Here is a 12,770-nt window from a genome sequence, read left to right on the forward strand (position 1 = left end):
TATTGATTATTTTGAAGAAAATCCCAATTATCTAATTTCTTTATAAAAACTTAAATATACTTTTCTAAAAGACAAAGGCAAAAAAATGAACATGTAGGTTTTTATTCTTTTCATGTTAAAACTAAAATGATTACCAAAAATGTGCTACTTTATGTCCAAGTACATGAAAGTTCCCATTGTTCCTCGACCTCTATAACACTATTTTGTCTTATTTTAATACTTTGTCAAATTCAGTCTTAAAAAGTCATTTATTCGGGGATGCCTGGCTGGCTCAGTCAGTAGAGCATCCAATTCTCTCTCTCTTTTTTTTTTTTTAACATGTAATCTCTACACCAAGTGTGGGGCTCGAACACACAACCCTGAGATCAAGCGTCCCATGCTCCACTGACTCAGCCAGCCAGGTGCCCCAAGCATGCAGCTCTTTTTTTTTTTTAAGACTTTATTTATTTGTCAGAAAGAGACAGAGAGCACAAACTGGGGAAGCGGCCGGGAGAGAAAAAAGCAGGCTCCCCACTGGGCAAGGAGCCCAGGGTAGGACTCTATGCCAGGACCCTGGGATCATGACCTGAGCTGAAGGCAGACGTTTAACTGACTGAGCCACGCAGGCGTCCCAGCATGCATTGGGTGTAGAGATTACTTTTAAAAAAAAAAATCCGGCACCTGGTTGGCTCAGTCAGTTGAGTATCCAACTCTTGATTTCAGATCAGGTCATGATCTCAGGGTTGTGAGATAGAGCCCCATGTCGGGCCCCCCACTGGACGTGGAGCCTGCTTAAGATTCTCTCTCCCTGGGGCGCCTGGGTGGCTCAGTCATTAAGCATCTGCCTTCAGCTCAGGTCATGGCCCCAGGGTCCTGGGACCCAGCCCCAAATCGGGCTCCCTGCTCAGCAGGAAGCTTGGTTCTTCCTCTCCCACTCCCCCTGCTTATGTTCCTCTCTCACAGTGTCTCTCCCTGTCAAATAAATAAAATCTTTAAAGAAAAAAGAAGATTCTCTCTCCCCACCTCCCTCTGCCCCTCTTGCCCCCCACTCTCTCTCTCTCAAAAAAAAAAAGAGTCATTTGTTTTAATTTACATCTCTTTGATTAAGATTCAGTTAAAACTTTTTCATCTGTTTACCATTTAGTTTTCCTTGTGAAATACCTGTTCATATATTTGGTCATTCAAAAATTATTTTCTCTTCTTTTTATATACTTTTATTCTATATTAAAAATTAACCCAGGGGCACCTGGGTGGCTCAGTCGTTAAGCATCTGCCTTCAGGTCAGGTCATGATCCCAGGGTCCTGGGATCGAGCCCCACATCGGGCTTCCTACTCTGCGGGAAGCCTGCTTCTCCCTCTCCCACTCCCCCTGTTTGTGTTCCCTCTCTCACTGTGTCTCTCTCGGTCAAATAAATAAAATATTAAAAAAAAAAAATTAACCCAATATTTTAAAATATAAAGCTGTAGGGGAACCTGGCTGTCTCAGTCCCTGGAGGGTGCGACTCTTGATCTTGGGGTAGTGAGTTCAAGCCCCATGTTGGGTGTGGAGCCTACTTAAAAAAAAATTAAAATGTAAAGATGTAAAGGAAATTGCTTACATGATCTCATTTTAAAGGCCAGTTTAAAAGCAACGTATAAATCACATAGAATTATGCAGTGGCTAAGTTACACAATTGTAATGGCTCTGGTCGTAATCAGCCATTAATACTTACCGAGCACCTACAGGACTCTGAGGTATAGGTTACATTTGGTAGAGAAAAAAATACGTTCCCTAACTTTCTTTCTACTGGCTCTTAAAACTGACAAATACATATGAAAAAAAATACTGTTTACTTTAGGGGTGTTCCAAGTTGACAGAAGCAGATTTTAATCTAATTTTCAATTTTTCCTTTGTACAAGCCATGATATGCCTTATTTGTGGGTCTGTCACAGAAACATTCCTGATTGAGTGGAAAGTATCATGAATTTACTGGTCATTTTGAATTGCATTTTCTTGAGTTAATCTTTCTGCCACCAGGGGTCAGTCCTGCATCAAGACCATCTCCAGGAACGCCTACAAGTCCCAGCAACCTTAGCAGTGGCTTGAAAACACCTGCACCTGCCCCGACAACATCTCATAATCCTCTGGCAAATATCCTCTCAAAGGTGGAGATCACCCCAGAGAGCATTCTGTCTGCTCTTTCCAAAACCCAGACACAGTCAGCCCCAGCACTGCAAGGTAAACTGACATATGCCAGAGGGACTTGAATTGTGAGTGTTTGCCTCTGGCCTAATCCTGGATTCCATTTCTGAAGAATCCAAAGCCATGGAATGTATAGTACAGTTAATTATCTTCTTTGTATGTATCATCTGTAAGCTGGCACTAATAGAATTATAAAATGTCAAAGCTAAAAGAGACCTAATACCATCTAGTTTAATCCCTTCCTTTTCAGGTGAGATTAAGGCTAATGAGGTGATGTGATCTGCTTAAGGTCACACATTGATCTATTCAGTAATGAACTGAGACTAAAAGCCAGTTTTTTTGACTGGAGTCCACTGTTCTTTCACCTACACCACGACCCCCCCCCCGGGGGGGGGTTGCATTATTCCAGCTCTTATAGTATATATATTGAGGTTTATATTTTTAGTGTTAACCAAAGCTAAAGATAGTAAGAAAGGTCAGTCTCCTATCAAAAATCTTATGAGACGGGGCGCCTGGGTGGTGCAGTCTGAAAAGTGTCTGACTCTTGGTTTCGGCTCAGGTTGTGATCTCAGGGCTGTGAAATCAAGCCCCGAGTCAAACTCTGCACTTAGCACAGAGTCTGCTTAAGACTCTTTCCCTCTGTCCCTCTCCTCTTCTCTCTCTCTTTCTTTCTCAAATAAATAAATCTTTAAAAAAAAAAAAAATCTTCTGAGGGCGCCTGGCTCAGTCGGTTAAGCATCTGCCTTCAGCTCAGGTCATGATGCCAGGGCCCTGGGATCGAGTCCCGCATCGGGCTCCCTGCTCAGCAAGGAGTCTGCTTCTCCCTCTCCCTCTGCCTGCCACTCCCCCTGCTCATGCTCTCTCTCTCTTCATCTCTAAATCTCTCTCAAATAAATAAATAAAATCTTTAAAAAGAAATCTTACGAGACATAATTTTCTTTTTTTATGTCCTGATGTTTTAGAGAGGCCTCTATAGGTATAGCACATCTTTTTTGTGTTTGCCTACCTATAATCTCTACCTTATTTGAACCTCTCTATTCAGCTTTGCTAATTATCTGTTCTTTGTCTAAAACTGTCTGCTTCTAACATTTTTTCATAAGGCTTACCTGCTCTCTCTTCTCCAACCTTCCAGATATCCACACAGTCTTTATTTAGCACCTAAGTGTAATTATGCAATGAATTACAAATACCAGAGCAGTATCTTCAATACAGCAATTTAACTTTGTATACAGGCTCTCAGCCAGGAACCTCCAGGGGACATTTGGCAGTGTCTGAACATATTGTTGTTTGTCACAACTGTGGTGGTGGGGGGAGTGCTACTGCATCTAGTGGGTAGAGGCCAGGGGATGCTGTGAAACACCCCACAATACAGAGAACGGCCCTCACAACAAGCAATAATCCAACCCCAAATGCCGGTACTGCTAAAGTTGAGAAACCCTGCTTTATATGAATCTAGAGCAGAATAGGTTTCTATTCATTTTATTTCCTAAACTCTTCTGTAAGTGGATCAGCCAAGGACTAGATTATAGTGAACTCTGCCTTTAGATAAGATAGCGAAGATTTTTGTTACACACAATTCAATGCTATTAAATAGTAATCCGTAGTTACCATATATTGGCAACAGCAGTCAAGGATTAATGATATACTTCAGCATATCTAATGGTATGAATTTTTAGAGATAATTAGTTTGAGGGATCAGCATGGTTACGATTTCTCCCTTCTAGGCCCTCTTCTGTCACCATCCTACAGTTACAGACAAAAATGTTGAACTCACTTGTTTTTATTAGCCTCTTATATGGGTATAATAACATTTACAGCTTTTCCTTTCAATAGATTATTATACCGTGTCTTACGGACTTTCTCATCAGGCAAACTTTGAGTAGAACTAGGTGTGTTTTGACAGAATGTTTTTCTGGAGACCCCAGAAAACAAGCTTTGTGGAGTAACAAGGTAGTTCATCACCTTCCATTTTCTTGTGGGAAGTAGAATTCTTGACTTTTAAAAAACTGTAAAAGGAATCTCTTAGAATCTCTGATTGTGTCACCCACAGCTGTCATTGACAGGTTTTCAACACAAAAGAACAACTTCAGTGGGCACAAGGGCCATAGAGTATAGCCTGTTAAGATTGAAGAAAAGTAATATTTAGTGGTTTAGTGGTAAGAGAGCATCTCACCTATTACCAGAAATCTGAGTAATGTCTATCTTAACAAGATTTCATCCCCCAATATCTGAAAGATATGCTGAAATATCTTTTAAAAATCATGTGACATCATGTATCACATTCTATTGCTTGAGGACTTCTGGTTTTGGTATGAACAGTGGCTACTAAGAATTAAATCAAACTGTTAGTGGCGGTAAGTTACGTAGCCAGAGAACTTTTCGGAAATGGAACGTGGAGTTTATTTTTCAAGAGGATAATTGAAATAAACGATATTTCAATTATTCAGATATTAGTGAATATTGGATAACAAAAATCATACACTTATTATGTAGAAATTGTTGGCAGTTAATAATGTTCCAAGGAGGGGCGCCTGCGTGGCTCAGTCGGTTAAGCATCTGCCTTCAGCTCGGGTCATGATCCCAGGGTCTTGGGATCGAGCCCCACATCAGGCTCCCTGCTCAGTGGGGAGCCTGCTTCTCCCTCTCCCTCTACTGCTCCCCCTGCTTGTGCTCTCTCTCTCTGTCAAATAAAATCTTAAAAAAAAAAAAAAATGTTCCAAGGATGGGGGCACCTGGTTGGTGCAGTCTGTTAAGCGTCCTACTCTTGTTTTCTGCTCAGGTGGTGATCTCAGGGTCATGAGATCAAGCCCCATGCCACCCTCCATGCTCAGTGCAGTCTGCTTAAGTTTCTCTCTCCCTCTCCCCATGCCCCTCTCCCCAACTTACTCTCTAAAATAAATAAATCTTCAAAAAAAAAAAGTTCAGAGGATGGAGTGATCTCAGAATTCTTCAGAGCTTAAGTCTCTTAGTAAATATTGGATTAAAATTAAAATTTTGAAGAAACATTAAAGTATCCTCTGAAATACTGTTTTCTTTCACCACCAGAAATTGGGTAAATTTTCCAAAATATGATTGAATTTATAGGACCTCCTATTTATCTCTTTGTCAAGTATTTTTCTAAAAAATTTTCTACAGGAGCAGTTTGCTTTGGTGGACTTCAGCCTTTGCCCCAAAGAATTCTTTCTCAGAGCTTCTGAGGTTTTTTCTATCAGTGAGTAGGTTTGAATCTCATCAGTGTCAACCTGGGTAGATGCATAATTCTTGAATTTTCCAAGCTATAAGGTGGTCTAGCTTTGTAATTCTTTGTGGTGTGTGTTTGTATGTTCACTAGTGCTACATTTTACAACCAAAAATGATAGCTAAAAGCGCTGTTTCCCCAAAGCCTAGCAAGAGACACTTGAAAAAAGTGTGACCCTGTTGAAATAAATTTCAGCAATGTGCATACACTGGTCTCTCTCTTGAGAATTAACAGTGTATGTTAACTTATTAGAAACAGTTGTGGAGGCTGGAAAGGAAGGGTTGAACAGAATATCTATTTGCATTTAGAGAAATAGTACCATAGATCAGATGTTAAGACCTACTAGCTTAAAGTGTTATTTTAAGGATAATTTTGCCTCCTTTCTTTTCCTGCTTTGTCTTGTTTTAAACTATGAATGATTCTGACACTAAAATCTCCCCCTTCCTATTGCCTTTTATTGTGCCATGTTGGACTTGTTTGATGACTGTACTAGAAACATTTCAGTAATTTGCTCTCTTTATATTGAGAAATAGGTCCAGTATTTTCTATGACATTTAGCCATTGCTTGTTTGGTGTAGATTCCCTTTGGCCTCATATTTTAATGTCTATCTGGTTCCCACTGGAATGAATGAGAATATCCGATTAGCCTACGTTGTTTTTCTTGTAAGGTAGGCAGTTGTTCTTTTTAATTCCTCTAATCTCTGTTTCTACAGGCCTGTCATCTTTACTTCAAAGTGTTACCGGGAACCCAGTCCCAGCCAGTGAAGCTGCATCTCAGAGCACTTCAGCTTCCCCTGCCAACACCACAGTCTCTAGCATAAAAGGAAGAAATCTGCCCTCCAATACCCAATCCTTTATTCCCAAAAGCTTCAATTATTCTCCTAATTCATCAACTTCTGAAGTCTCTTCAACATCAGCCAGCAAGGCCTCAATTGGGCAAAGCCCAGGGCTCCCAAGCACTACTTTTAAGCTACCATCCAACTCTGTTGGGTTTACAGGAACCCACACTACTAACCCTGCTGCCCCACCTACTGAAGTTGCCATGTGCCAATCTTCAGAGATCGCCAAGCCAAAGCTGGAGTCCGAGTCCACCTCTCCAAGCCTGGAAATGAAGATCCACAACTTCTTAAAAGGTAATCCTGGTTTCAGTGGCTTAAACTTAAACATTCCAATCCTGAGCAGCTTGGGGTCCAGTGCTCCAACAGAAAGCCACCCCTCAGACTTCCAGCGTGGCCCTACTAGCACGTCAATCGACAACATTGACGGAACCCCCGTGCGGGACGAAAGGAGTGGGACGCCCACCCAGGATGAGATGATGGACAAGCCCACATCCAGCAGTGTAGACACGATGTCCCTGCTTTCTAAGATCATTAGCCCTGGTTCCTCAACACCCAGCAGTACAAGATCACCACCCCCTGGGAGAGAGGAAAGCTACCCCCGGGAACTCTCCAATTCTGTACCTACATATCGACCTTTTGGCCTGGGCAGTGAATCACCCTATAAGCAGCCTTCTGATGGAATGGAGAGACCATCTTCCCTGATGGACTCTTCGCAGGAAAAGTTCTATCCAGATACTTCTTTCCAGGAAGATGAGGATTACCGAGATTTTGAGTATTCAGGGCCTCCACCCTCTGCCATGATGAACCTAGAGAAGAAGCCAGCCAAGTCTATCCTGAAGTCAAGCAAGCTTTCTGATACCACCGAATACCAGCCAATCCTCTCCAGTTATAGTCACAGGGCCCAAGAATTTGGGGTAAAGTCTGCCTTCCCTCCATCTGTAAGGGCCCTCCTGGACTCTAGTGAGAATTGTGACCGTCTGTCCTCTTCCCCTGGGCTATTTGGTGCCTTCAGCATAAGAGGGAGTGAACCGGGGTCTGACCGGTCACCATCACCGAGTAAGAATGATTCATTTTTCACCCCTGACTCCAACCACAGTAGCTTGTCTCAGTCTACCACTGGGCATCTCGGTTTGCCACAGAAGCAGTACCCAGACCCTCCTCACCCAGTCCCACATCGTTCCCTTTTCTCTCCGCAGAATACCCTTGCCGCTCCCACGGGCCACCCACCCACACCAGGCGTGGAGAAAATCCTGGCCCCCACCATTTCCACCACGTCGACGATTGAGTTTAAGAATATGCTTAAAAACGCCTCCCGAAAGCCCTCAGACGATAAGCATTTTGGCCAGGCACCCAGCAAGGGCACTTCGAGTGATGGTGTCAGTCTCTCAAACCTCGCCCAGCCCAGCTTGACAGCCACTGAGCAGCAGCAGCAAGAAGAGCACTACCGCATAGAAACCCGAGTCTCCTCCTCCTGCTTAGACTTGCCTGATAGCACCGAAGAGAAGGGGGCCCCTATAGAAACCTTGGGTTATCATAATGCATCCAATAGGAGGATGTCAGGGGAGCCGATACAGACCGTAGAGTCCGTCCGAGTTCCTGGGAAGGGAAATAGAGGACACGGGCGTGAGGCTTCAAGGGTGGGTTGGTTTGATCTGAGCACCTCAGGCAGCTCCTTTGACAATGGCCCCTCAAGTGCCTCTGAGTTGGCATCCCTTGGGGGTGGGGGCAGCGGAGGCCTCACTGGCTTTAAAGCGGCACCATACAAGGAACGGGCACCCCAATTTCAGGAAAGTGTCGGCAGCTTCCGTTCCAACAGTTTCAACTCAACATTTGAGCATCATCTCCCCCCGTCCCCCTTGGAACATGGGACACCCTTCCAGAGAGAGCCAGTGGGGCCATCATCTGCCCCACCTGCCCCTCCTAAGGATCATGGTGGTATCTTCTCTCGAGATGCACCCACTCATCTACCCTCTGTGGATCTTTCGAATCCCTTCACAAAGGAGGCGGCCCTGGCCCATGCCGCCCCACCCCCTCCTCCTGGAGAGCACAGCGGAGTTCCTTTCCCCACCCCACCCCCTCCTCCACCCCCTGGGGAACATAGCAGCAGTGGTGGGAGTGGTGTTCCCTTTTCTGCTCCACCTCCTCCTCCACCCCCTGTTGACCACTCTGGGGTTGTACCCTTCCAAGCCCCACCACTGGCAGAGCACGGAGTGGCGGGAGCTGTGGCAGTATTTCCCAAGGACCATAGTTCCCTCCTTCAAGGGACCCTGGCTGAGCATTTTGGGGTGCTCCCAGGACCCAGGGACCATGGGGGCCCCACCCAACGGGACCTCAACGGCCCTGGCCTTAGCCGTGTACGAGAGAGCCTCAGCCTACCCTCCCATTCTCTGGAGCACCTGGGCCCAGCCCATGGAGGAGGAGGTGGGGGAGGCAGCAACAGCAGCAGTGGCCCCCACTTGGGTCCCTCACACAGAGACGCCATCAGCCGGAGTGGTATGATTTTGCGGAATCCCCGGCCAGACTTTCGGCCTAGGGAACCTTTTCTCAGCAGAGACCCGTTCCACAGTCTAAAGAGACCCAGGCCACCTTTTGCTAGGGGCCCTCCGTTCTTTGCACCAAAACGCCCATTCTTCCCTCCCAGGTACTGATGGAAACCAAGGGAAAAGCATTTTGAACAGTCTAGAGAGCATTGGAAGTAGGAGTTTGGTTTATTGTTGTTTTTATTTGTTTTCCTTCCTTTGATTTTTTTTTTTTTTAATGACAAAGGGCCTCCCTTCCAAATTAAAAAGTCATACATGCTTCCATTTCACTATTCCATCCAGTCCTCCTTCCCACTGCACTTACCGACCTTCCCCCAAGCTACTTGTATTTTAAGGGGGGGGGGGGGCAAAGAAACACAACCAAAGCCACTTCACTTGGCTGGGGGTTTGAGGGGTGGGGAGGAAAACAAATCTTATTTTACCCCATTTATTGAAGAGTATTATTACATTTGAAATAAAACTTCCATCAGTACAGAGAATAACATGTGCAATGTTGGGATGTTATTTTTGGTTTGGCTTATCACGTAGTCAATGGAAGGACTCCTGTCCCCTTCTCTCTTCCATTAAGTAACTGCTGTGACCAGCGTGGCTCCCTTTCCTGTATGCTCTGTGCTCTGCTGACAAGCCAAAAGATGTTGCAAGGGAAGATAGGTGGGAGACCATGGACCTGTCAAGTTTGTTTGTTTTGTTTTTAAAGACATACTGAAGTTGGGTTCTTTACCTTTCTCTTAAAATCTTAATTAAAAAAAAAAAAAATCAGCCTCTTCTAAAGAACTATCCGTCATTAACTTTGAGGGAGATACAGATCTCATTCTATCCTAGTAAAAATTACTCCTCTTTATCCTTGGAATGAAAGAGCGGGGACTGGATATAATCTCCAGGTTAAAATAAGGTATAACTCCAATACAGAGTAGAGAAAGGAACCGGTAAGCGGTGCAGTATGACCTGCCCATTCCTCATAAACGAGAATGGGAGACTTTTTGAGGTAGTTTGATATGTCTTGCACCAAGCTCTTGCTTCATGTCTTTCTTGCTTGCTTGACTTTTTCTCCCTCAGTTTTCACTTCTGCTTTGGCTGGAAAGAAAGTCATTACAGGTGACAGTTGATACAAAGACGCAACTAAAATATTATCCCTGTATTTTTTAATGTAAAAGGTAGACATTTTTACCATGGTGCCTCCCTAATGTCAGTGATAATTGTTGGTGGTTTTTAGCAAGGATTAACTACTAGGGAAAGAGAGCTATTGGTCTCTATCTTTCTTTCCTCCTTGCCCTAGTCCTGTATTTAGCCCTGTTCTTGGTATTTCAAAGGAGAGGTTCAATAGTATCTTCAATGCTTTACACCTCTTTAGGTGTGTCTTAATGACAAGTGGGTATCACTATACATATTTTTACAGAGAACCAGGAGGACCTGAGAAATCCAGATTTACCCCATTCTACAGCCAGCACATTTCAAGGCTCAAGCCTTATCCTCACCTTCCACTCCCAATAGGAAATAAAAATTTCTGCCCTTAGTCATTTTACACGAGAAGGGTGGGCTTTCCTTCTCCCCAAACTGAAAGAAAGGCTTCTTTGTATTTCTACAACTAGTACTGGGAAAAAAGACAATCAGTATGCTTTGAGTGTTATAACTTTGTATCTGGGAATACTGAAAAGCAAAGATTGCTTTACTATTATTTTGTGTTATTTAGTGTCTTACCCCAAGGTATACACACTGGTAATCTCCAGCTAGATAAGTAAAAAAATATGTGTTGTGGGTTGGTTTTTTGTTTTTTTTGTTTTTTGTTTTTTAGGGAATCCTAGCAAGTTTCGTATTTTCTTCCAAGTGAGCATAGAACTAACTGTAGGAAGTACGGGGATTATTTTGGATTCCTCTTGTGAAATATTAAAGATGGGGGAGAGTGGACAACGTAGTGACAGAAGATGATTCTTTGTGTCAGAATAAACTTGCCTTTCAGATAAAGAGCAGCTTAAACCAGTTGTGCGTCATGGTTTGGGAGTTTTTGTGTAATTTATTCCATGTTATTTATTTGGGCTCACCAGGTGTTCTGTGGTTAGGAGGCTGCAAGTCCTTCAACTTCCTGATGCATTTCTGGTCTTAAGTCAACTGTTCTTTCTTTGACCCTCTCCAGCCTCTCTGCCCTGTAGCTCTCCCCACAAAAATGCATGATACCATGACCTTGTGTGTGGGATGGGGTATATAGTGTAGCAAAGCAAAGAAACAATATAGTTACCTTGAGTCCTGAGACATTTGTTTAGGGGAAAGTGTGATCGAGAGTAAGGGTAAGGGTGGGGGGGGAGGGAGAGTTCTAATTGATTCAAAATTGAAACTTTTTTTGCAGAAATTAAGTGGGATGTTTTTCATTCTAGAAGAAAAGAATGTGAATTCTTTCTGCTGCTCTTGTTTAAGCTAAAAGTAGTGTTTACTTGAAAAGGCTCTCTGACCATTTGATTTTATCAGAAAATGTGGGGATGTCAGGGAAGTGGCTTCCTGAATGTTGGGGCAGGGTAATTGTCCTCAAAAGCATGATGACGAATACATGAAAGGAAGACCTTGTTGTACAGTTTAAAAGATGGACTTTAAAGGGTTGGGGGTTTTTTGCAGGGTGTTTTGCTTTTTAAGCTACAAAATCCTCATTGAGTTTGTTTCGGGATGGAAGTGAGGATTTGTATGTGACTGTCAGCTGTTAACTTTAAGGAAATCTGTCTACAGCAGTAAATGAAGACAACAATGTATATATGTGATATAGTGAAACAAAAAAGACAATTCTGGTATTCATAACATGAAACAAGGGGGTTTTATCCTTTCTGTGTCTGTGATTTAAAACTCCGTGCCCATGCTCTGACTTTTGTATTTCAACCTGAGTTTAAAAATATAATAAACAAAAAAAATTTTTTTTAAGAAAGCATAATATAGTGTGTCTTGGCAAGGACATGATTTATATGAGAGCAGAATATGCGAAGTTGTTACTAAGGTCCTTGGTGCTCACTGTAAAATCACAGACAGAGAATTGGGGGGGGTCGTCATGAATACACTGGTACCACTTAATTCAGTGATAGTAGCAGAAATCAAGTCCTTAAGTACTGTATAAGAGTTTACTCTTCAGTCAGCTTAGATGAGAGCCCTCTCCCCGCTCCCCTCTGCCCTCCCAAAAGATGAGCATAAATAGATTTTGGGTTGATGCCAGGGAAGGTAAAATGATCAGAGAGTAGGACATTTATCCTTTCCGATCCCAGGAATACAATGTTTGTGATATACATGGTACAGCTAACCTATCTAGATAATGTGAATATGCTAGACTTCCTAATTGCAGAATATTCACTATCCTGGAGTTACCGGTTCATGCAGATTTAAGCTTCAGCTGTTAATTGTTTTGAAGCCGCTGTAAATTACTGCTTTTCCCCTTTTTTCCTCCCCCACCCCTTTTTTTTATGGGCGGGGGTGCCTGTTAAGATTAAAATTAGATATGTTGGATGATATTCTCACGTGTTCGGTGTGGAAAACAACAAGTACATGCTTTAGAGGCAACAACAATGAAATCCTTTTGAAATGTGTATTAATATCATTTAATAAAATAACTAGTTCTGAAGGTTTGACATTTTTCTTTGAGATTTGGGGCTTTGACCAAAGGCTCCTGACTTCTGTGGTGAGCGCAACTAGGAGGGAACGTCTCCAGGAGCTGAAACTGCTGCTTTATGGAGCAGGCCTATGGTTGGAAAATCTAAATTTTCTCCAGCAAAGACCCTTCTACATGACTGTCCAGGGCTGAAGGTGAAACCGATGACAGGATGCAGAAAGGAAGCCTGGATATATCTCTGAAGATCTGATTGTATTGGCTTTTGGTCTAAGTGCGAGGGGGATCGAGGGGACTGTGTATGCTCCTGCACATCTCTGAGGCACACCGATACCACAGACCACCCGTCTTGTCCCTTCCTTGTGACCACTTACACTTGCCTCTCTTCCAACCTTTCCTTTTTTTTTTTATCTTTGTT

At 43.2% G+C, this 12,770-nt stretch overlaps 1 protein-coding gene across 3 annotated transcripts in view; it reads left to right on the top strand.

The window, feature by feature from the left end:
• Positions 1-12,367, top strand: part of RPRD2 (regulation of nuclear pre-mRNA domain containing 2) — a 95,767-nt gene extending 83,400 nt beyond the window's left edge. The window contains exons 10-12 of one of the 3 annotated variants that reach the window (XM_034989937.1): positions 1,997-2,197; positions 6,113-7,152; positions 7,435-12,367. In XM_034989937.1, coding sequence (XP_034845828.1) covers positions 1,997-2,197; positions 6,113-7,152; positions 7,435-8,886 — 2,693 coding nt within the window. In that variant the 3' untranslated portion in view covers positions 8,887-12,367. Of the gene's footprint in view, positions 1-1,996; positions 2,198-6,112 lie in introns of all 3 variants that reach the window. The other 2 variants (XM_034989938.1, XM_034989936.1) reach the window with 2 other exon arrangements.
• The last annotated feature ends 403 nt before the right edge of the window (positions 12,368-12,770 follow it).

The sequence above is a fragment of the Mirounga leonina genome, unplaced genomic scaffold (assembly GCF_011800145.1).
Source record: "Mirounga leonina isolate KUSES-001 unplaced genomic scaffold, KU_Mleo_1.0 Mir_493, whole genome shotgun sequence".
NCBI lineage: Eukaryota > Metazoa > Chordata > Mammalia > Carnivora > Phocidae > Mirounga > Mirounga leonina.